Source organism: Podarcis raffonei, chromosome 9, assembly GCF_027172205.1.
Source record: "Podarcis raffonei isolate rPodRaf1 chromosome 9, rPodRaf1.pri, whole genome shotgun sequence".
NCBI classification, from domain to species: Eukaryota; Metazoa; Chordata; class Lepidosauria; order Squamata; family Lacertidae; genus Podarcis; species Podarcis raffonei.
Genome location: NC_070610.1, coordinates 39,256,291 through 39,281,864, shown reverse-complemented (window position 1 = coordinate 39,281,864; position 25,574 = coordinate 39,256,291). Strand labels below are relative to the sequence as shown.

At 39.3% G+C, this 25,574-nt stretch overlaps 1 protein-coding gene across 1 annotated transcript; it reads left to right on the top strand.

Annotated features, from left to right (window-relative positions):
* The first annotated feature begins 848 nt into the window (after positions 1-848).
* On the top strand, positions 849-25,574 carry RXFP1 (relaxin family peptide receptor 1). The gene is made up of 18 exons (XM_053402977.1): positions 849-1,089; positions 7,035-7,190; positions 8,917-9,006; positions 10,391-10,496; positions 12,440-12,511; positions 13,709-13,780; positions 14,504-14,575; positions 16,335-16,406; positions 17,538-17,612; positions 17,989-18,060; positions 18,459-18,530; positions 18,813-18,884; positions 19,644-19,715; positions 20,298-20,369; positions 21,515-21,744; positions 21,856-22,266; positions 22,874-23,092; positions 24,301-25,574. The coding sequence occupies exons 1-18, from the start codon at positions 1,044-1,046 to the stop codon at positions 24,561-24,563; spliced, it is 2,244 nt and encodes a 747-aa protein (XP_053258952.1). The 5' UTR covers positions 849-1,043; the 3' UTR covers positions 24,564-25,574.

The following is a 25,574-nucleotide window of genomic DNA, read 5'->3' as shown; positions in this document are numbered from 1 at the left end:
CACCACGCACCCCCCCACGCACCGGGCACCACGCCCCCACAGGTGGCGCACCATGCCCCCAGAACGCGCACCATGCCACTGCGGGCGACGAGCCACGCCCCCAGGATGTGCACCATGCCCCCGCAGGCAGCGTGCCATGCCCCTCCCAGGGCACGCATCACGCCCCCGGAGGGGTGCCGCCCACGCCTGCTCTCTGCCCCCAGTAGTGGAGCATGCGGCTTCACCACTGATTATAGGTGTTTGAAACCCACAAACTCATAGCACTACTAATATTGATAAAATATTGAACATTAAATAAATGGTAGCGATTACTGCGCTATGTTGGAACTCATAGAAACTCAGGGGGCTGAGATACTTTAACAATCAATATTAATTACATGTTAATGCCCCATGGTAGTTCAAATAACAAGTTACTTTATATATATTTTAAAATCCTAATATTTCTGGATAAAATGTGTTTCTTTTTTCCTGTCCTGTCCACATATGAATCACTGCTCTGTTATAGGAAATGAATTCACGATTGCACATTTCTATAGCCAGATGAACATTTTCCTATTATGAAGTTGTTTGTTGTGAGTTTTCTTTTTTTGAGGAAAAGAGGAGAAAAACTCTCTCCTATGAAAGTTAGCTCATGCTTTTGGTTAGAAAAGACCTACTTTTAAATGAGATTATGCTTGTCTAATCACTTCCCAGTCAGTAATTTAAAATAAATCAAATTTAGCTGTATTGATAAAATGACTATTTTGGTCATAATAGCTTTGATCAAAGCACATGTTTCCCAACAGACACAGAAACAGGAACCTGGAGTAAAGAAGGAGAGACAGTCTGTTCTTTGAAACTTCCCCCACACACCCCTCTTTTTTCTGAGTTGGATGGCTCTGCTCAGACAGAGAGAGAGAGAGGTTGCAAAGGAGAATTAGAGACAGAAAGCAAGGAATGGAATGGAAAGGAAGCTTCTTCTAACCAGAAATAGAGACTGCTGAGGTTTTGTATGAAATCTGTGGGACAACACTAGCTCTTTATTTCTCTGAAGCAAGACAGAGATGCCATTTAGTTGCTTCTTCTTATTCTTAGCTATTGAAGTGAATGGTGAGTACACTTACTATTTTCTATGTTAACACTGATAGGTAGGAAACTCCAGCAACTGACATTTTGTTAATTAGTCATTATGGTTTTCTTTTTTAAAAAAAGAAAGAAAAGAAACCCTGCACAAAGATTGCCACAATTCTCTGATGGATATCTGGAATTTTGAGAGACCGACATTTCAGATGTATTAGAAATGCAAACGTTAGGTTTGTTCAGCAGCTGTTAGCACACCAGCATGCCAATACACACCGTCTTTTTAATGATCTGTAAGTGTATGCTCAGCTCTGAATTCTAGAATCCCAGCACTGATCTCAAATACAGCTTCAGACTGGCTACAGAGCTGCATTCAGAATTCGGTGCTGCTGCTAAGAATTATACCATGGTAGCTGTGGCTGATTTTGTATTTGACTCTTTGCTTTTTAGAAGTTTTTAGTTGTTCTAACATTCTGTTTCAGAGTAGTATGCATGTCCACTTGGTTGACGCTTACCACAGGATTTTTATTCCTGCCATGAGAAGTAATAGCAAATGGAGAAAACTGGCAAAGTTTTGATCATCAATCACTTCTGTGTGGCTTCGTTGACTTAAGATATGCTAGCAGGGAGGGTGCCTTGCAGGTCCTCTAAGGAATGTCTAGTTGTGGGATGGTTGTGCTGCATGATAATATTAGCTCTGGCTTATATTTGGCATAGCAAATAACTGGTAAATGTGACTGTGAATGCCTGTGGCTGAGATGGTATATATAAAATTCTTTAATATTCTGGCTTGTTTTGGACCAATATATTTTATTTCACTTTTCTTAAACTTTAGATAGATAGATTGATAGATCGATAGATATAGCTATAGTTGAAATACATATTTATGGGGAGGGAGAATACCTTTCTTAAACACCATTAAGGTTCTGTATAATGCAAAGTGCTCACTGGAAGGACAGATCCTGAAGCTCAGGCTCCAATACTTTGGCCACCTCATGAGAAGAGAAGATTCCCTGAAAAAGACCCTGATGTTGGGGAAGATGGAGGGCACAAGGAGAAGGGGACAACAGAAGATGAGATGGTTGGACAGTGTTCTTGAAGCTACTAACATGAGTTTGACCAAACTGTGGGAGGCAGTGGAAGACAGAAGTGCCTGGTGTGCTCTGGTCCATGGGGTCACGAAGAGTCAGACATGATTAAATGACTAAACAACAACAAAGCAACAATAATGCAAAAGCAACTTAGAAAGAACATTTTAATCAACTGAGTTGTCTCTTTAATCATATGCCTGTAGGTCCTTTGAAAATATTCAAGTGACCTATGCTGTCCATTTAGCTGCTTAGAGACATGGGTTGGATCCAAAGGCACAAGGTGCTTCTTCCATTATAGAAAGGCTTCCTCTGGTGAAGAAGAGAACCTCTGGAGCCAATCCAAGGCTTCTCCACAGACATCTAAACAATATTAGGCTCCCCTGTGGCAGTGAGGCTGCAGCCTTCCTCTCCCTTCAGTTGCCTCAGGTGTCAAATGCTGTGGGCTACAGGATCTTTGGCCAAGCTCTCTAGTTCTGCTGAGCTGGGTGTATCATACAGCCTGTCAGGCACCCCTTAAACTAGCCTGCTGTCCTCGGGCATGGTGGAAGATGCGGTCTTAGTGCCAGTGTTGAATTAAGATTATTCAGCCAGTCCCGGCAGCTTCTATACATGTAATATGAAGTGCAATGTTGTCCTTTGCCTCAGGCAGCAAAAAATTGGAAAGGATAGGGCGGTGATGGCAGGCACTGTGCCTGCTTTGGCCATATACATTAGGCCAAGTAATTGTAGATGGAGGAGATAAAGTTGGCAAAGCATTTTGCACACCAGAGTGTTGCTTAAGCGATGATGTTATGGATAACAGTAGTGCACCTTTTGGGTAGGTGAAAATGCACAATGGGGCATTGGTCCAATCTAAGGCATTCATCCATAATCCTAATCATGCTGCTAACACAGCAGCTTCCATAGTCTGTGAGCAGCATGTATTAATGAGCACACTGTTGTCCTTGAGTTGCATGCTCTGTTGCACAGAAAACGTTGTTAGAGTGCAAACAGCAATATGGGAAGAAGGGGAACTAACATCAAACTGTAAGAAGAAGAAGGACTTAGGTTGTTTATTAGAAAAGCAAGCAGTTAGGCAGCTATTTGCTGTGGAATTTGAGTCTCTTGCTTCTCTTCATACATATCCACAATGACTAAGATATTAGAGAATGCCCTCTAATATTATGCAATAAAGCTGGGGGGGGAGGGAAATAAAAGTTTTATCCTTCCCTTCAAAATAAGTTATTCCTGATTCATGTCAGACTATTATTATTATCATTTAATTATATTGATTTATATCTTGCCTTCTCCCCATACTGGGACTCAAGGCTGCTTACAGATAAAAGAGAGAAAGCTAAAAACATAGAAAAGATAGTCATTAAAGAGGAAGTCAACACTAATAGATTTAAACCAATATAAAATATGTTAAAAATACAGAGAACAACAACAAAGCATCACAGTAGTAGCCCTTTCCTTTCAGTTCTTAAAAGCCTGCTGGAATAAAAAGGTTGTCACCTGCCAGCTGAAGATCAACAAGAAGGAAGCCAGTCTAACTTCCCTAGGAATGGCATTCCAAAGTCTCTGTTCAATGTTTCCAAACTGCAATTCTTTTTAATTGCACTGTTTCAATTTTCCTCATACACCTTTCATTAGTTAATTAGTTAGTTAGTTAGTTACATTTCTATCATACTTCTTCCTCTTACCATCCCCCCCCAACCCTATGAGGTAGGCTAGACTAAGAGGCAGTGACTGGTCCAAGGTCACCCAGTGGATTTCATGGCTGTGTGGGGATTCGAACCCTGGACTCCCAGGTCCTAGTCCAACCACTACAGCATTGCAACTCCAGTATCAAAGCGATTCACATGCAAAGGTTTGCAGCTAACACTGAACATCTTTTTATAAGAGGATATTCTAAGTTATCTAAAGACAGCCCAATGAACATCAGATGATCACAGATTATTGAGGGTTCGGCGCTGTGGGTTAAACCACAGAGCCTAGGACTTGCCGATCAGAAGGTCAGCAGTTCGAATCCCCGCGACGGGGTGAGCGCCCGTTGTTCGGTCCCTGCTCCTGTCAACCTAGCAGTTCGAAAGCACGTCAAAGTGCAAGTAGACAAATAGGTACCGCTCCGGCGGGAAGGTAAACGGCGTTTCCGTGCGCTGCTCTGGTTCGCCAGAAGCGGCTTAGTCATGCTGGCCACATGACCCGGAAGCTGTCTGCGGACAAACGCCGGCTCCATCGGCCAATAAAGTGAGATGAGCACCGCAACCCCAGAGTTGGTCACGACTGGACCTAATGGTCAGGGGTCCCTTTACCTTTATATTTTAAACCTTTTTGGAGAAGTGATCTTGGGGTATGAGGTCCAAAACCTGCTTGCACTCTTTTCTGTGGCATTTTGATTTCCATATTCTCTGTCTTATCCTTTGACAATTTCCAGCACTGTATTGTCTTAGATGACTCACCTAGCATATTTTAACTTTAGAAAATCTTGCTTTAGGTCCTAAAGCTCCAGAAATGTCATTGTTATTATAAATGAAGTGCCAGCATGATCAATGTCACATATAAAGCTGGTGGCTGAACAAAAAGTCTGTATCTAAAGTGACATTAGAAGAGGGAAAAGAAAACGTCACTTTTGTGTACGAAATACATGGCAAGGGCTCTATTTCCTCAGGAAAGGCATTTTTAATAAGGCTGGGATGAATTCTCTCCCCCGTTTCTCAAAATTCTCTACAAAACAGGAGCCAGTTTTCTGCTGCTTCTGTAGAGGAGGTGGAGAAATTTCTCTTTAAAAATCAGGTGTCAGTTACTGCTTAGTTTACTAGGCCTCACCAGGAAGTGCAGTGCAAACAATGGGAAGCTGTGGAGAGTATGGTGCCCTGCCTGGAATGCCTTGTGATGCAACAAAACATGGTATAAAAGATGCTATGCTAGTGTTTTTCAGTTCTGTTTATGAGCAACATTTTGTTTAAAAGTGTGCCAAAAGGGAAGGAGCAAAGCCATTCCCGACTGATTGTGAAAACGCAAGAGTTATGTTCCAGATCTTTATTTCAGGAGTCAAAGTCTCATTTCTGTGCTTTCACCTAGAACTATATCTCTGGAATGAAACAAAAACAGTGAATACTAAATATGTGAATAAACACAAATGACCACCCAAATATAGGAAGGACACAAGCTGTTATAAGAGTATTCCTCTAAAAGTGTATAGTTTGAACATAGCTAGCTGAATGAACACTTTTTGTTCACTCGGCACTGGCTGTAAACTCTCTCCATGTGGTAGAAGAGGAGACAGGAATGCTAACAAGATTTTCTGCAACCAACATATTGCGCAGGGATGGAGACCTCTGCCCCACTCGCAAATGAAGACACAAAGTTGTGTATGCTTTGTGTCATATCTATATTTGTATCCTCTTTTGCACATGGGGGGAGGGCCTAAGAGTAAATCAGAGGCCACACATGAGTAATAAGATGTCCAACAGACAGCATGTCAACAAGTGAAGCTCTTCTCATCATTGTATTTTAGTACTGCCCCCGGAAATGCTCAACCTGCTGAATTTCTCTCTGCCCACACAGCTGTCATAAACATGAACCCTGCCGTTCTCCAAAGCTAAGCCTACACCAGGCAAAGAATTCAAGTTACATGAGTTGCAAATCAGTTGGATCTTTCATCAATGGATCTTAAGCCGACAAAACTATGTTCAGCCTAAGATTAGACATGGTATTTCAAGAGGGGTGGTGGTAATCAAGAGAGATTTAAGAGCCACAGAAGCAAGGTTCAGGTGCCCATGCTTGGATAAATGCAAGATTAAATTGTGAAAAAGCAAGCAGTATATTTTAAGAGAATTTGTTGCTGTTTTTTATTATGTGTACTTAAATGTTTATTAAGTAAATATTTATTATTAAATAAACATTTTTAGAAAGCGCCAAAAATAGTACTGTGAAGGCACTGGCCTGATGTTGATAGTCAAGGAGTCCCAAAGTAAGAGTGCCTAAAAAGAAGAAACAAAAGACTACTTTGCTGTGCATGCACCATAAATGTGAAAAATTAAAGGATTGCTCATGTAATGCTGCAAGTGCCCTTGCACAATGAGACCCAATATGTGCATATCAAGGCTGTTTTCAGAAGCGATATGAAGAGCGCATGCCATGATTGCATCTCTTCTGTGTGTCATTCATGTGATCAGGGAGAACAGCAACAGAAGCTGCTGGCAGTTATGTGGGATGTGCGCAGAACTTTTTGCTCCTTAGCTTGAAGAACCTGCTTTTCCTTCCTTTGACCAGCATTTGATTTTGTAGGGACTAGGAAATCAGCTCCTGAACCTGCACCAAGAATGCAGATCTGTTCTAAGCTAGTAAAATCAATTTGGTTTCTCAACTGGAAACTGAGGAAGTTCATGAAGGAACAATGTGTTCAGTTGTGACCCCATGTGAATCAGAGTTTCATGCATTACTGAAGCCACTTTGGGTGTAATCACAGGGGAATGGAAAGTCTGCATTTGTTCTAGAGTGTTCTGAAGAGCTATTGCAAAAACAGGCATGAACGTTTTGTTTGTGTGTATATATTATACAAAAACTAACAAAAAAATATCCATAATAACATTCCAAACTCTATAAATTCAGTTGTGCACTCACATTTGCAACAAATAGCATGAGCTTTAGCACATTTACTCTTAGAAGAAGGTTCCAGGGATTAAGTTAAACTTACTTTTATATAAATGTTTGCAAGAGTGCAGGCTGAGGATCACTACAAATATTGCTTGGGAAATTAAAAGAACTGATGCAAAATTGTAAGTAACCCAAGCTGTAACACTCTTAATTCAATGTGTTTGAACAGTTCAACAATGTAACCTAAACATTGAAAACCTTTCAGTAAAGCCTAGCCTCTTTCTGGTGTTTATTTTTTAATAGCTCTTCATGCTGCTTCAGGAACTCAAGATTTTGGATTTGGAATTGCATGTCCTCTTGGCTATTTCCCTTGTGGGAATATCACGAAATGTTTGCCTCAGCCCCTTCACTGCAATGGGATAGATGACTGTGGGAATCACGCAGATGAAGAGAACTGTGGTAAGTTGACAGTTTTTCCACAGTGGCTCTCAGTGTGAGTTAACAAAGCCTTTGGTACTACATCACAATTCTTGTTTTCTCAGTAACTATTCTGACAAAAAAACTTGGTATTGGGTTGGGCTGTTTTTTTAAATAACTAAGTATTTTTTTAAGCATTCTCTTAGCATTGGTCTGGTATAAGCTGCTTGGTTAGCAGGACTCTAAAATCACCTCATGTTCTAAGAAGAAATGATTTTGTATATATTGAATCTTTCCTAAAAATCTATCTATCTAGACAATATTTTCCCCCACCTTTTCCACTAAGTGGTGTACAAAGAATACAACACAACGAAAATGAAAATAAGTTAAAACTATAAATTCAGAATTCAGTTAAATGCCTGCCGGAATGATGGTGATGAGGATGAGGATGATGTCTTCAGTATGTGCTGGAAGTTCAACAGAGAGAAGGCCTATCAGACCTCAACTAGAAGGAATTTCATAAAATTGGGCCCATAATACTGATCACACAACACTGATCTATGGTGGATACAAGCGATGCATCTGAGCCATGGGGGACCACAAACATTGACTCCACTGAAGACTCAGTGATGAGGCAGAGCTATAAGGGATCAGGAGGCCCTTGAGGAATCCTGCACCCAAGTTGTTAAGGGCCTTGTAAATTTATACACGAACCTTGAACCTGGCCCAGTAATGTATGGGCAGCCATGGTGCAAGCTTTTGAGCATGGAGCTATATAATGGGATTATGATACAGAAAAGATGGGAATTCACTAATGTCAATGTAATAGGACATATGTCAAGGAATTGGAACAATAATCCCATTTTTTTTCTACCGTAGGAACTACCTATAGATGTATGTTAGTATATATGTAAAGCACACTATTCTGTGTGCTCAAGTGATGATTAAACAGTGGATAGATATCATTTGCTAATGAAAATCACATTAAGGCTGGAATCCTAAACATCATGGGCCTTGTTGAACGTTGCAGGACTTCCAAGCAAACATGCCAAATTACTTGGTAAACTGAATTGACTTCACTACTACTAATGCCTGAATCAGTGCAAGACCATAACCATAGTGGGGAAACAACCAGGATTTTTTTAGGGTGAGGGTTGCTTTAAATATATGGTGTGTAAGCAGCCTTGGAGGGAAAAATAGTGGTCCAAAATGGCCCCGGTTGTGGTGATTAGAGACATGGCTTCTATCCCATCTTTTATTGTAATTCTTCAAAATTGCTTCTTGGCAGAGAACAAGCTGTTTCTGGCAAAGTGCACACTCTCCCCTTTGAATAATTGTGTCATAGAAGAGGAACATGGTTAGAACAAGAAGGAGAGAAATACAAACGGTTTTCCCTAGGGCAGTGTGTCCAGACTTTTAATTGAGCAGAAAGATTTGTGTCTAATAAGTAGCAAATCCATAGCTGAATAATTATATCTTTTTTACAAGTTAGGTTGTTTTTGACAGTGACAACACCCTAAAGGGCCTTCCTGCCCTCTAGTAGTAGCTGGAAAGGAGGCGCAGTGCAAATGGGGGAAATGGAGGGGAGCATCATCAATGGCATATCATTTGCGAACTAAAAAAGCAGCAGTAAATACCAATCACATTCACCGGATTCCAGACATGGGACAAACAAATGAACACAAGCAATTTCCATTGGAATTCTCTGAGACATGTTTAGAAATAGTAAATGATGATGATGGTATTTCTACTGTGTAACTTCTACTAGGTGATAACAGTGGATGGTCTCAGCAGCTGGATGCAATTTATGATAAAAAGGCTTTTCAAAATTCTTTGGACTTGGAAACAGATGAATGCTGTAAGTAGGAAGAGAAATAAATTGTTTACTTGTAGAATTTGAAGGGAAAGCATACCACAGATCTGGTGACTGTGGAACCAAGTTTCAGTGGGCATGTGGACATTTCAGTTCTGTTTTAGAAAGACACTGGGACACAAAGCTTTAAAACAATATACCGTAACTTAAAATTGCTTTAAATCACATTGATCAAGTGAAAGATGGAATGTGTGTCCTCAACAATCCTGAATTAAGCCAGGATTGTGACGTAATAATAAATCATGGTTAATGCAAGCCACAGTTCATAAATGATTTCAAACCATGGTTTCAAATTCTAGATTGTTGGCCACAAACCAAATCAAACATATGAACTACAATAAGCTAAACAAACCACAGTCTAAGTATTACATGTGGACCGGGCCAGTAAATTTTGAAGTTTACAGCATGGTGCAAATGTTTATTTGAAAACACTTCTGACAGGTAGAAGAAAAGCTTTCTGACCTTCCATTCCCCTATCCCGTGTGTCTGAGCACTACACTGCTGATTTCCACAGGCCTTGCAGAGTGAAGAAAGAAGCATGCCTCAAGTTTTATGCTTATTGCAGCAATGTTTTCAGTGAAAATTGCCCGACATGTTTTAACGAAAGGTCTTCTTTGGGGTGAAAAGGTCTTCAGGTGTCTTATTCTGCTTCATTCATTGAGGCAACTTATTTACAGGTCAATGCACATTTAGCAATATTTACGTAACAAATTATTGCTTTCAAGCACTGGCTTGCCTCTTCCTTTGCCCTTCCACTTTTCTGGCTGTGTGTCTACATTTGCACCTAACTATAACCCTTTTCAAAAGTTTAAAGAACCGTTTCCTGTCATCTTCAGAATATGTGAAAATAGAAAGCTGCAATATACTAAGTCAGACAATTAGTCCATCTAGTTCAGTATTGTCTACACTGAGTGACAGTAACTCTTCAATATTTGAGACAACTTCCTGTCAGGAAATGCCAGGAATTGGACCTGGACCTTTTTGTATGCAAAACATGTGATCTCCCACTGAGCCGCATCCCTTCCTAACTTGTGAATGGGGAGCAGAATCCTGTCAACAGCCCTCACCTTGTCCTCCATGCAATCCATGTCATTGTAGCCCATTGGCTACAATGGATGAAGTATGAATTAATTGTCCTAAGCCAGTGCTTGAGAACTAATGGTCCTCCAGATATTGTTTGCCTATAACACATCATCATTGATGGCTGTGTTCTAGATGGGGCTGCTGGGAGTTGTGGAGTTCAACATCCTCTGGAGGATCACATATTCCTCACCCCTATATTAATCAATGAGTTGATTTTACCACCTCTCTTTTCTCTCCCCATCATCATGCCAACATCTGCCTCATCTATGGCATTGTCTTTATCCAGTGGTTGGTTCTGTGCCAATAGAATGTTTGTGCCGTGGTTTAGAGCTTGACTGCGATGGTGCTGGTTTGCTCGTCATTCCTTCGGTCTCTTCTAATGTAACTTTGATGTAAGTAAAAATAAATAGCGGTAAATTATGGGTATAGCCTTGGATCTCTGTTCAGCAGGTGGTAAAAGTTATCAAGGCTAGGTTACAACTGGTATGTAACCCACAAGGTGTTACTGGCAAAGCATGCAAAGATGCTCTTAAGCCTGTTTCTGAGAACCAGCTTGAAAGTGGATGTGAACAGAAAGTCTAGGATGCTGCTATCACCCTCAGATGAGATTTAGTGCACACACTGTACCATTTTGGAAAAGGGCAAAAAAGGAATAATAAACATCAATGCCCTCTAGTGAGCAACAGGAATTATTTTTTTTATAAACATGATATTTTTTTTATGCTGGCACATGACTGCAAGACCAATCTCTGATCATTTGCCATACTGGCTGTAGGCTTATGAGAGTTGATGTTCAACAACATCTGGAAAGCTGGGTTACCCAGCTCTGTTACATGCATCAAAAATACATTTTGTAAGGACTCTTACAATAATGAAGGAATTCAGAGAGCAGGGGAGAAATAAAAGTTGCTCAAGTATTGCTCTAGGGATAACCTCATCCTACCTAAAACAAATGGAAGTACCCCTTTTAGCACATTGTTAAACTGTGGAATTTGATGCTACACGATGTGCTGATGGCTACCAACTTACATGGTTTTAAAAGCTTGGCAAGTAAGGATATAAGTGCTACTATAGCCCCAGGATACTTGAATAATTATTGCTGGGCAATAACCATGGGAAAGTGCTATTGTGCTGCTGAAGGGCTTCCCATAGGCACCCTCTTGGCAACTGCGAGAAAGAGGATATTGGACCAGTTGAGGTTTGGGGTCTGATCAAGTAAGGCTCTTATTATGTGCCTCTGTTCTTAATTATAGCTTTATTATTAGGGTTGAAATTTCTGGACCCATTTTTAAAGTTGAGGATGCTTATGAATTTGTGAATAAAGTTTGTTTGAAAATGGTCATCTTCGCTGCACAGGATGCTTAAACTGAAGGACAGACAAATTATCTAATTTAAGGGCCATAGCACCACTACATTAAGAATCAACCTGAGCTTTCTAAATTGAGGCTTATTCTGTGCGTGTGCAAGTTTTCAGCCTGCAGTTGTCTGTGACTTGATATGTCCTTTTTGCAAAGAACCGATTTAAATTTTTTATGCTCATTAGGTTGCTTAGTGAAAGGTGTGCTGAAGATCTGTTCCAATCATGGAAGAGCAATTGTCTCATACGGCACAATTAAGAGACACCATAGGAAAATCCCTTGCTGAGTTCTGTGACTAAAGTATTTCCTGTATTGTGAGGACCTCTAGGGTTTATATTGTTAAGTGCAGAGAAACTTAAAAAAGACTCTTTTTCATGAGTCTGTGTGGCGAATGTCCCTAAAAGGTTAACTGAAGATCTTCACAATTAACTATGCTTATGTTATGAACTAACTGAAGAAAGTTATTAAGAACGTAAGACGATCCCTACTGGGTCAAGCCAAAGATCTAGTCCAGGATCTGTACTCTTAGTGGCCAGTCATATAATTATAGGAAGCAAGACTGCTTTGCTCACTTGCAATTCTCAGCAACCATCCAGAGACATTTTGCCCCTAAAATGGGACATAGTACATAGCCACTTCAGCTAGTAGCCACTAATAGCTTGATGAATTCATCTAAAACTGCAGTTGTTGAAAAAACAGGCTGTTAGCAAATAATGCTCATGCACATACATACATTTATTTACATATTGATTGATTTATTCTGATCACTTGTCTCCCATCCTTTAGTGTTTCCACTAACAAGGTGGCTTACACTAATACTGAGCAAGCAATAAAATCAACCTACATGGAATAATTTCATTTGTGGAAATGTTTGTCAACTGTATAACCTGGTATCAATAAAATGTGCATGTACTGTGTAGTGGTTTGATGTATGCTGTGAGTCATTCATCTTTTGTCTGTTTGTTGTTGTGTTACAGGTCCCTAAAAGGGAATCAGCTGAGAAAGCTTATCGCCAATGTTTTCAAAAAATATCAGGATCTTCAATACCTGTAAGACAACATTTTAACTTCAAATTACCAACCTATTGCAACATAATGGTTTTGTGATGTAGTGACCAAGGATGAGTTCACACCTTACATTTATCATGGGAAGTGTTAGTTGGAACTATGCTTTGATCACTTGACTGCCTGACATGCTACTGTCATGGATCTGCTGGCTGTACAATTAACTGACATTGGGAGGCAAGTTGAGAGGTGATAGTTGTATCAAGTGTTAGAATGAACTCAGCCTGAAGCTACAATCCTAGCCACATTTACTTGGGAGCATGCCCCATAGCATAATCTCTGAGATGACCTATATACGATTGCAAACACAAGGTTATGCTTCTAATTATGTCATGTACATGTAAACTGTTGAAACTGGTGGAGTATACTCACAGGTATGTTTTCAAGATCCGGAGTAGAAAGGCCCCTATATGAACTACAAGCTCTAATATGAACATATTTATGTTATTCATTTAAGCTGTTCATTCAAGCCTAACCAGTTGTTTTATTAATACTTGAGTCTAACCAATGGATGGTCAAAAATAACCACTCAGATTCTTACTGGCAGTAAACTTATCCTAAAGTCGATCTTACTGTCCATCATATTATAAAGAAGTACAGTTTAGAACAGAGCATTACGACAAAGAACCAAAAGTAAACTTAGCAAAACAGTATGAGATTCTACATATGGGTGGGTATTCTTTGTCCTTTAAATAAATTTTCATTTAATCATGATTAATTTGTTTTTTAAATGTGATCATTTATGAAATAATCTTGTACTGATTGAAATTTAGTTTTTTGGACAGAAAGAGAACAAGCATGTTGATTTTACTTTCCTTTTACAATATTTCTTCAAATGCCATATAGTTCAACCATTCTTGTATCTTGCACCCTCTTCTGGTCACACATTTAAGGACAGTCATGCCTGTAAATTCTGTAGGAAAATATAGTACTGTCATTAAAGGAGGCAAATAGTGGAAATGCTTTGGTCATCTGCTCAGTTCTCTCTTGAAAGCCACAGTCAAGCTTCCCATATTTTAATTATAGAATGGATACATTTTTAACATAAAAATATTAAAATGTTGAGGTCCCTGAGAAGTTGGACTAAATTATTATTATTAACATTTTATTGGTGGCCACCTATGTCATTCAGGCTCTGTAAATATATTTTTTAATGACCTTCTATTGTCATTATCTTCACAGGTACCTTCAAAATAATAATATAAGTTTTGTGTCAGGACATGCTTTCAGAGGACTCTACAATCTGACAAAGCTGTAAGTGCTTCCCCTGAAGTTCTACAATATATTCAATATATTCCCACATTAATAATTGTAATGATGACTTCAGTGGGTTCATTGTCACATACATAAACAAAAAGTGTCATCCATCATCCCAGTAAGAGTCTCCAAAATTGCCCAACTAATCTACAACCAGAAGCTGTTAATGGAAAACCCAGGGTGTACTGCTGCAGACAAATAAGTTTACAAACTCAGTGTGATATATGCCTAAATCTGACTGGTAGGGCAGATCCGAAACTCCCCACCTCACCCCTGCAGGCCATTTTGACTGGTAGGCAGGACAGTCAACCACCTGATGTTACCTGGTGTCACATGAGTCAACATCAATGGAAAAATTGGCTTCTCACTTAATATGTGATCCTGATATTTCCATTGCTTGCAGTCAAGCAATGCCAGCAAAGGAAGAATTGGGAGTGCACTCTTGTATGCTCCTGATTCTTCTTTTCCAGCTGTAGGTCAAGGCTCTACAATGTTAGGCAGGGATGTAGGAAACCCAGTTGGAATTCCCACTCAACTACGTACTTAACTGTTATGGTGCTTTTCCACACACAAAAATCATGCTCAAAGTGGCCATTCTGAAAGGCCCTAGGGTTTCAAACACCACTCTGAACAATTCAATAGGATAGGAAACAAATGAATGGATGAAAAAACAAACGTTGCTCAATGACCTTCTATTATGTTTTATTGGTCTTGTTTCAGATATCTGAGTCACAACAAGATAACCTTTTTGAAACCCCACGTCTTTGAAGATCTACATAAACTTGAATGGCTGTATGTACTGCCTTTGTATCTCATTAAGGCTACAATCCTGAACATACTTACTGGGGAATAAGGTCCATTGGATTCAATGGGCCTATAAATGATAAAGCGAGAAGAGGTGCTGTTTTAAGGATTACCGTATTTTTCGCTCTATAACACGCACCAGACCATAACACGCACATAGTTTTTAGAGGAGGAAAACAAGAAAAAAAATATTCTAAACAAAATAGTGATATATGATTTTTGTGGTTCATGCTGTGGCCGCAGACATGTGATCTGACAGTGAGTTTGGAGTAGCCCAATGCAAAAATCCTGAGGATCCATGTGGATCCATGCTTTGTAACCATGGAGGAGGCAAGGAAGGGGAACCATGGATCCTCTGCTCACGACTGCAGCAGATCCCCCCCGCCACCCACAGGCATTCGCTCCATAACACGCACAGACATTTCCCCTTACTTTCTAGGTGGAAAAAAGTGAGTGTTATGGTGCAAAAAATACGGTAAATCCTATATAACAATATGGAGCATATCTGACTAGACAGACATGCATAAGATTGTTCTATATACAATGCACATCACAACCTATTCACTATCTCTTGGCAAACACTTCGCCAAGAGAATGAGAAGAATCTCAGCTTTGCAGGGGGAAAAACTGGGCTGCTTTTTTCCTAAGGGAAAACTACTTTTTGGAGAGAACTTTGCACCTCATGAAATGGAGGGGAAAGGAAAAATCATTAAGATTTGCTGTTAAATCCAAACAAGGATTGTTGCAATTTATCTATTTGCTTTTCTGGAAGTATCCTCAGTGGGAGAAATGTTCACTCACATTTTTATTCCTTTAAGAAACAGATCTAAATCAGTCCGTTTGGAAGATTTTTGACAGGGTCATCTCGCTTTCCCATTCCTGATGTTAGCTTGGACAGACATCTGTAACTAGACATCTTAACACTGTTACCGTATTTTAAAAAACAGAACAGTTTCATTGTTACTGGTAGTTGTGATTTAAAAGCAAACATTGCTGAGCAGAGAGCATTAGTGACATAGCTGTCAGTATTCTGAAGAATTAACTGCATGACAACTTTTTCTACTGCACCTTTTCAAAGGAAGTATTGTCTTATGGGATCTGTGACATACAGCAGCTTCAAAATAATGTTCTGTGAAGTGTCAAAGTGCTCATCAAGCACTGCAGAAGCTGACAAGAAAATTGTTCATTTAAGTTCCTTTCCCACCCACCCCCAAACCTATTTTTAATCTCTTGGGGGGGGGTAGTTTCTGTCATCATTTTGAGATAAGAACACACTTACCTAGAAGTGAAAGCCACCAAATTCAGCAGGACTTACTCTTGGGTAGACATGCATAGGATTGTGCCGAGGATCATGTTTTAATTGGATTTTTAAAAGTTTTACTCATATGGCTATTTCCAGCAAGCTTTTTCTCCTGAAATACAGTGGTTTCAGAAAAATTGCCTCTTAAATCATAGTCACCTAACTCTGTATGAATTGGCTTTCTGTGCTGCAAAGGTCCCCAGAGCCTCATTCGCAGTGGTTTGAAGGAAATGGGTCTATCATTTAGTAGCTACATAAGAACCTGAGTTCACAGTATGGACTAGAACATAAAATGATTGGCACATTATAAGTGGTTGTATGATGCCATGATAGCAATCCATTTTTATCTTCTGTTATAAATGAATATAGCTTATAAATCTGAGGGAAACAGGTTGCTATGACTTAGCAGTATTTTTAACCTAATATGCACCATTTTCTGATTTACAGCATAATTGAAAACAATACAATAAAATGTGTCTCACCACTAACCTTTTATGGGCTGAACTCACTAATTCTCCTGTAAGTATTGAGAAATTGATGTAAAATACCATTTGTAATTTTAAAAAATACAAAAGCAAGGAGCTATGTTGAACACGATAGTATCTCCAACCTCATCCCCACTCCCACCCCCACTCCACATGAGAGAATAAGTTAATGTACTCTAATCAGCAACACTTTACTATCTTCCCAGTGGTTTTTCACTTCAGAAACAGAAATAGGCATATTCCACTCTCTGCAGCCATTCTTTTGCTCTTAATATTATCATTACAGTGAAAATAAACAAACAAAACTTTAGGGGACCGTTGGAATTAGTTGTTTAAATGAACTTGATTAACAAATACAGTAGAAGTAAAGATTGCAAGAGGTTGCTTATAATAGCAATTGCTCATTATAGAAAACAGTCTTCCCCATGAAATTTTAATATTCATGTTCTGATATTATCAGCAAATGCAAATGGTTTTGCTGCTACAATGAAGTGCTGTTTATAAAATTGTTCATTGCAGCACAAACCTTTGTTGCGCCAAGAGAACATTTCAGGGCTTTCTCCCCAATTTGGACTCAATTTTTAACTTTCTTAGCAGAAGTTGCTCTCTTATTAAAGAGACCCCAGTTTTCCCCAGTTACACTGACCTCTTTAGATTGTTCAGAAAGACTGAGAGAAGAGGGAGCTTTGTCAGAGCTGTACGTCCAACAGTGAAGTGGTACCACCACCCTCTTACAGTGACAATACAGTGGTACCTCAGGTTAAGAACTTAATTCGTTCCGGAGGTCCATTCTTAACCTGAAACTGTTCTTAACCCGAAGCACCACTTTAGCTAATGGGGCCTCCCGCTGCCGTCGCGCTGCCAGAGCACGATTTCTGTTCTCAACCTGAAGCAAAGTTCTTCACCCAAAGTACTATTTCTGGGTTAGCGGAGTCTGTAACCTGAAGCGTATGTAACCTGAAGCGTATGTAACCCGAGGTACCACTGTACTATGTTACCCATATTTCTAAGTGGAGCATTGGGTTCTGAAACATCTCTACAGGGGAATCAAACACACGTGAAAAACCTACTACAGTACTCTTGAAGATTATTTTAAAATAACTGCTGTAACCCGGATAACCATCTTTCCATTACTATCAACCTAATATTATTTTTCTTTCTCTAGAGTTCTGATGAACAATTCTCTTGTCCAGTTGCCTGATAAACATCTTTGTCAACATATGCCAAGGATAAACTGGCTGTGAGTCCACATTTTCCTATGTTACTTTATCATTAGATTTGGTTTGAATCAAATGTGTCCCATTTCTTGTTCATAAAGATTCTCTACAAGAAAAGATTTAGCAATTATGTGTTGAAAACAAGAAAAAATAGTTATTTCTTATCACAGGAAAGGCAGGTTGGGCTTTTGCAGTGAATATTTATTGGACTGCATTTCTGTTGATTCCAGTGAAGTTTGTTTGTTTGCACTGAAATGTGGTTTCTACAATAGTTCTGGAAGACAGAGTGAAAAAGACAACATGCATGCAAAGAGTCCTACCATATTATCAGTCCGTATAGAAGTATCTGAGGAATATTTGCTGTTAAGAATTAACAGGATATTTCCTTTTTCCCCCCAGGGACTTTGAAGGCAACCATATCCACAATTTCAGGAACGTCACCTTCATCTCCTGTAGGAGTTTAACAGTCCTGTGAGTTTGAAGCATTACTATTGAGCCAAAAAGAGACCTTAATGGTCTTACCTGCATGGGCCTTGCTGGAGAAGGAATTACATACAGCTATGGAAGAATCCATGTACCCATTAAGTCAGCCTTGATTGCTCAAGGCATATGGAGCAGAGTCTGATCTGAAGATCTTAGTGAGCCAGAGAAGGGATGAGGAACCCGTCTCACTCCAGATGTGGCTGAACTCCCATCTGTCTCAGTTAGCACGGCAAGTGCTATGGGATGATGGGAGTTGTAGTCCAACAACATCTGGACAGTAAGCGGTAGTCCAGCAATATCTAGTTCCCCATTCCTAGGCCAGAGACTACAAAGGATTAGAAGACGTCGCACCTTAAAACCCACTAAAATAGCTTTTATCATTTCAGCGTTTTGAGAAGAAACAAAATCAGCTCTGTAAATGAAAATAGCTTCTCTGCTCTTCAGAGATTAGCTGAACTGTAAGTAAACATTTTCCCTGAGAGCAGATTAACCACTTTTTTGTGATCACATCTTGTAAGCAAGCATATAGTTTATATTATTGTGACAGTGTGTGTTTAGTCCTTCAAGCACTAGTCAAATTGTCTCAAAAATGGGGAGGGGGGGGTCAGTCAGGACTGGGACAGTGGCACAAGGAGAAGGGGGAATTAAAGAAGACAGAATGAGGGTGCTTCTTAAGTTTTGAAGCATTGGTGGCAAAATAAGCAATCTGTTTACTAAATTCTGGGGATTTTTCCCCGCAGAGACTTGGCTAACAACAAGATCAAATCGCTTCCTCAACACCTATTTAAGGATCTGAAGGAACTCTCACAGCTGTAAGATCTGTAATAAGTCCATTGTTCTTTGAATGTAAATCATTAAATGTTTTTAATTGATTTTCTCTGGTCTGAAATTGTGTTGGAATGAAGAGGTGCACCTGCATATTATATGGATGATTTCTTTTTGAGATAGCTGTGCCAAAATTTTTTGCTTTGATGTCTGTTATGCTGAATTAAGATTGCTTTCCAAGATTATATTAGTATTGCCCATTGTTTGAAATTTTAGGCTGCAATGTTGTATGTACAGTACCTGTTTACCTAGAAGCAAGACCAATTGAACTCAATGGTGTTTACTTCTAAGCAGACATATATATTAGGACATATAGTCCCATAACTCCAGGACCTTCAAAGTGAGATCTTCTAAGTGAGAAGCCTCAGTAAGAGTTTTCAATATAATTTCAAATCCCAAAGCAGAACACAAAGCAAAGATTATTTACTTCAGTTAGGTCACTGCCAGTTTGTTTACTTTTTTTAAAGGAAACAACTACTCTTTTATCTACAACTCAATATACTGAGGGAGTAAAGACACACTTTCTTATAGAAATGCTACTTTAATTAAGTTTTCTGAGCCAGTTGTGGGTTTTGTTGTTTTTGGCAATTGAATCTGTTTAGTCACAATTTACACTCAACTGCACAATCAATATTAATATGTACATATTTTCATTTTTTGATAATTGAGTCATGATAGCATCAAGTACACATGACAGAACAATAAAATTGCCATTTAAGCTATGACTTACTCTGTTCTTTTGACAGAAATCTTTCATACAATCCGATCCAGAAAATAGAAGCAAACCAGTTCGATTATCTTATTAAACTCAATTCACTGTAAGTGTGTGTCTTCCTTTTGAACAATCTTTCGTCAGTTAAGTCAATGCGTTCTAGTATTTAGCTATTCTGTTTTAGAACAAGGTAATTTTAAATTATGGATAATATATGATGTACCAAGGTTAACTGGAAATGGCAGAAATAATTAATGATATATGCCTTGATTAATGTAGTTACTTTAGTCTTTAGAAACCTTCAAATCACAAACTATATAAAAACAAAGGAATCTTGCTATATTAAAAAAAATTCTAATTATTAAATTTCACTGTTAAATAGTCCAATAAACAATAACAGCCTTCTTTCGAATATTTAGGATTATCATGAAGCTGCTAGCCTACTATTAAGTAGTACTATTAAGTGCTAGCCTTCAATTAAGTCAAAATTCTTGGGACATAATTTTGACATCACAGACTTTATTGTGCTTTGAGCTGAAAGCACTGTATTCAGCAAACTATGTGTTACCATTAATTAACTTGCCAACAAAATACATTTTAAAGATACATAGGTTATGCTGAAGAAGCAAATTTATTTTTCAGTAAGTTCCCTATTAATAAGACATAAACTCTGTTCTAATTTTTATAGAAGCCTAGAAGGCATTGAGATTACAAATATCCAAAGAAGAATGTTCAGCCCACTTAAAGAGCTTTCCCATATGTAAGTATCATCTACAAAAAAAACTTAACAAATAGCAAGGATACCGTATTTTTCGTCCCATAGGACGCACCTAGTTTTTTGGTGGGGAAATAAAGGAAATTTTCCCCCCTTTATTTCCCCCCCAAAACCAGGTCGGGGAATCCAAACCAGGTCGGGGAACAGTGGTATGGTGGTGCTCCGCCTCCCCGCTGTTCCCTGAGCTTGTGGGGCTGGCGCAGGGGAGAAGCGCGCTTCTCCCCAGCGCCAGTCTCCAAACCAGGTCGAGGAACAGCAGGATGGCGGCGCTGCGCCTCCCTGCTGTCCCCCGAGCTTGTGTGGCTGCCTGATGTCTGCCCGAAGTGTGGGGCGCTCTGCTTCAGCGCTCCCCGCACTCCGTGCAGCAGGCTGCTATCAGCAGCCTAGGGAGCCCTGCGGGAACTCCCGCAGGGCCCCCCAGGCTTGCTGATAGCTTCAGCGAAAGCCTGTATTCGCCCCATAGGATGCACACAGATTTCCCCTTCATTTTTGGAGGGGGAAAAGTGCATCCTATAGGGCGAAAAATAAGGTATATACCTAACCTATCATCTTCCATAGAAAGGTAGCAGGGAGACCTGCTAAGACAATTCTTTGAGGTCTTATGTGTGCTAGATAGACCAGTCGATTTATTTGATTCCATTAGAAAGCTTGCATAAGGGGGGGATTACATAATTGTGCCCTTCTACACTTCATGCTACACAATTTCTTGTGCAAAGCCTTATGCATCTCTGTACATAAATATAACTGTTTAGTGCTTGGACACACTGTCATCAGGATTGTTGCTATAGCTAATGCCAATTTCTACAACAAAATATAAAATCCTGTATATAGAGGTTAACTAATATTCATGTACTGTACATGAATATGCAATGTGTATTTATCAAGCATCAACTAAATAAAATTCAGGTCATTTTCCCAACCAGTTCTCTTCTTAATCTCAGGGTCATGGGTTTGAGCCCAACATTGGGCAAAAAGATTCCTGCATTGAAGGGTTTGGAGTGGATGATCTATGTGGTCCTTTCCAACTGTATGATTCTCTTTACCTTATTTTAGTTTGTATTATTATAAGGCATACAATCCCGTACACCAAAGATTGATATGCAAATTCCCTCTGCTTTTTTACCCTCCAGATATTTCAAAAAATTCCAGTATTGTGGCTATGCTCCCCATGTACGCAGCTGCAAACCAAATACTGACGGAATCTCCTCCTTTGAGAACCTCTTGGCCAGCATAATACAGAGAGTATTTGTCTGGGTTGTGTCTGCTGTCACTTGCTTCGGGAACATCTTTGTCATCTGCACGCGGCCTTACATTCAGTCGGAGAACAAACTCCATGCTCTGTCGATAATGTCACTCTGTTGTAAGTATCTAGGCATGCCTCGCTCTTTGCTAGATTTTCACCAGAGGTTATTTAAAGAGAGTGTAAACGAGGCTAGTATAAATAACATACACTCGCATGTTTTCTCCATAGGTGCAGATTGCCTCATGGGAATATACTTGTTTATGATTGGAGCCTTTGACCTGAAATACCGTGGGGAGTACAATAAGCATGCTCAGTTGTGGATGGACAGTATCCACTGTCAGCTGGTGGGATCTCTGGCTGTTCTATCTACAGAAGTATCCGTTTTATTGCTAACCTACCTGACTTTGGAAAAATACATCTGCATAGTTTACCCATTTAGATTCTTGAGGCCAGGAAAATATAGGACAATTTCCATATTAATTCTCATCTGGATGATAGGGTTTGTAGTTGCTTTTATTCCACTCAGCAATAAGGATTTTTTCCATAACTACTATGGCACTAATGGTGTCTGTTTCCCTCTCCACTCTGAGCAATCTGAAAGTACTGGAGGTCAGATTTATTCTGTCATAATTTTCCTAGGTAAGTAAACTCCAGGTTCATTTCCCCCCAAAGCAAGTCCTTTATGTTCATGACTGCCCTGATCCTCTAATTATCAGTGCCTGCCTCAGGCCATCTGAAGCAATTTGCATTTTTTTAAACCTGTGTGTTAAATTCATGTCAGATTATACATAATTTGGCCAGAAGACCCTATTCTAATCTGCTCATATTCTGAATATGGATGCTCATCGTAATGTCTGCTTTCATCTATGAAACACAATTTTATATAGCTTTTTTAATTCTCGTTTTACAGCACTGAATATTCATTGTGAAATAATGAATTTATAGGTTAAATCACATATATTACTGTGAAGAACAGCTGTAACCTACAAACTGCTTAAACCATAGAACTCACACAGAAGTTAGCAAGACTAAACAAGAGTTAATTAGTCTGCATACATTATTGTTAATGACGTTTTAATGCTGCAATCTAAAAAGCAGTTACGTTCAGCAAATGTGAACTTACAGATATATTTCAGTTCTGAACCTTTTACATTTGCACACCATACATACTAGTCATCAGATTTTGAATTTTAACCTGGCAAAGAGACTCCTAAATAGAATTAAAACTGCTTCTATTTTGCAACAGGTGTAAATTTGGTAGCGTTTATCATCATAGTATTCTGCTATGGAAGTATGTTTTATAGCGTCCATCAGACAGCGATTACTGCAATGGAAATCCAGAATCATGTGAAGAAAGAGATGACCCTTGCCAAACGCTTTTTCTTCATCGTATTTACGGATGCACTATGCTGGATACCCATATTTACACTAAAATTACTTTCCTTACTTCAAGTAGAAATTCCAGGTACTGCCAATTTCCTTCCCAATTGCTCTGTTGTTGTTGTTTTCAGTCTGCAATAGGGAACTCAAGGGCAATTTACCTCTCCTGGACCACAGAGGAGGGCAAGTGGGCAAATTTAAAATAGTGTGGGCCCTGCATTTTAAAAAATGCACCATCCTCATCCTTTAATCATCCCTGCTCAGAGTTCTAACCATCTATGCCTTCTTCCAAGGCACTATAAGATGTAAGCTCAATAATGCAACTGTATCCTTCTACTGCTCCCCCTTGTGATTTTTTATTTTCCAAATGATGCTTAGAATTTCGTTTAACTTACTCGGTGCTCATTGAACAGGGATGGGCTTTTTGCCCCCTTTGTTTTTTGTGAGGTGTTAAAATTGTACTTCTTGGGCTTCCTAACAGCATACTAACACCTCCCTATTCTTTCTCAGTTGCTCTGTTTGGCTCCAGCCCTTTGTAGTCAGCCACCCAATTTTGCAGTTGGAGGAAGTGATGCCTATTTACTCTAACGCACATTAGAATATCAATCAATATGTTGAAATGTTTGGCAAGATTTGAAATGTTGCATATATCCACACTAATATCTGGTCTAGTAACATCCTCTAGCACAGGTGGGGAAAACCTTTGGCCCTCCAGATGTTGAACTACAACTCCCATCATCCCTGACAATTGGTCCTGCTTGCTGGGGTGGATGGGAGCTGTAGTTCAGCAACATCTGGAGAATCAAAGGTTCCCCACACTGCCACAACATATACCTCGTTTGTTAAAAATGTTTGTTGTTTAGTCGTGTCAGACTCTTTGTGACCCCATGGACCAGAGCACACCAGGCACTCCTGTCTTCCACTGCCTCCCGCAGTTTGGTCAAACTCATGCTGGTAGCTTCAAGAACACTATCCAACCATCTCATCCTCTGTCGTCCCCTTCTCCTTGTGCCCTCCATCTTTCCCAACATCAGGGTCTTTTCCAGGGAGTCTTCTCTTCTCATGAGGTGGCCAAAGTATTGGAGCCTCAGCTTCAGGATCTGTCCTTCCAGTGAGCACTCAGAGCTGATTTCCTTAAGAATGGATAGGTTTGTTCTTGCAGTCCATGGGACTCTCAAGAGTCTCCTCCAGCACCATAATTCAAAAGCAGTGTATTGTAATTCAAAAGCAAGTGTATTGTTAAAAATACACAAGCACAATTAAGTGAATAATGTTTTTTTCTCTTCCCTTTAGGTTCTATAACTTCCTGGGTTGTGATTTTCATATTACCAATAAATAGTGCCTTGAACCCTCTTCTCTATACATTAACCACTAGGCCTTTCAAGGAAATGATTAATCAAGTTTGGCACAATTACAAACAAAGAAGATCCTTGGGAGGCAAAAACAGCCAGAAAATGTATGGTCCATCATTTATCTGGGTAGAGATGTGGCCTACGGAAGATACCTCACCAGAGTTGACAAATCCTGCCAATTTTACAGATTCCTCTGAGAGTTAAGTAAGTTGACATTCAGCAAGCTTGAAAAAGACACATGAAAATGATTCAGAACAAGTTAAGTGCATTAAGACTTGCACACTCAGCACTGTTATCTTGAAGATCCTGCCACATAAAGCTGCAAAGAAACAGACCCCTGGCTCCAGGCCATGGAATCATTTTTTAGCATGACAGGAGACAAACTACTGAGCTACCATGACACGCATCTATTAACAACCTTTAGAAGAACTAGCCATATGGAGCAGATGTTGGAATTAATGGGGAAAATGCTTATCCTGGTGAATTTGCATTGTGGAATTGATGAGGAAATAGAAAGTGAAAGAAACTTGGTCAGAATCTAAGGACTACTTTACATCTTTTGACAGTTCTAAAACACTTTTTAATTTGCAAGGTTTGTGGTAACAGTTCTTCTCAGTGACCAGTATTATATCTAACCTGTAGGCAGTATTATCTAAAACACCAACACACAAAGCTGGTGTCACGAATTATTTAATATTTATAAATAGAACTGGGCTACTTTAGTTCTGCAAGTCTGAAAGCAGTCAATTTCCTTGCAGTACAGTTTAATATGGGAGACAGCATTTTCTATTTCCAAGTTCACACAGTGAAGCAGCAAATAAATATGGGAATGGCAATGAAAGATTTCATAGATGTTTGCACTGGATTTCTTAAAGGATTAAAGAATAGAAGTTGTATAGTTGCACTTTAATGTTTACAGATTTTTGGATTATCTTAAACTTGGCTGAAAAGAATGTTATTTTATATCTAGTTTCTACTAATATGTACATATGTTGTTGTGTTTGCAAATGAAGCACTGCCTGAGGAAACATGATCCAATAATATTTAAAACGTGTTTAAACTATATATTCATACACAGCTATTTATGCTTAGCTTTACTGCTGTATATGTGGAGATTTGGAGTTAATTAATGTAAAATAGTTGTATTTCTAAGTAACACTGTCTTATTCATTCTTTAAAAACATATCTATTCAACCCTTCATCAAAAAATGATGT

Excerpts from the sequence above, each read along its gene's own strand:
- RXFP1 (XM_053402977.1), top strand. The coding sequence starts at position 1,044 with ATGCCATTTAGTTGCTTCTTCTTATTCTTAGCTATTGAAGTGAATG. Across the intron at positions 7,191-8,916 it reads CGCAGATGAAGAGAACTGTG|GTGATAACAGTGGATGGTCT; the intron begins GTAAGTTGACAG and ends AACTTCTACTAG. Across the intron at positions 18,885-19,643 it reads CTGAAGGAACTCTCACAGCT|AAATCTTTCATACAATCCGA; the intron begins GTAAGATCTGTA and ends TTCTTTTGACAG.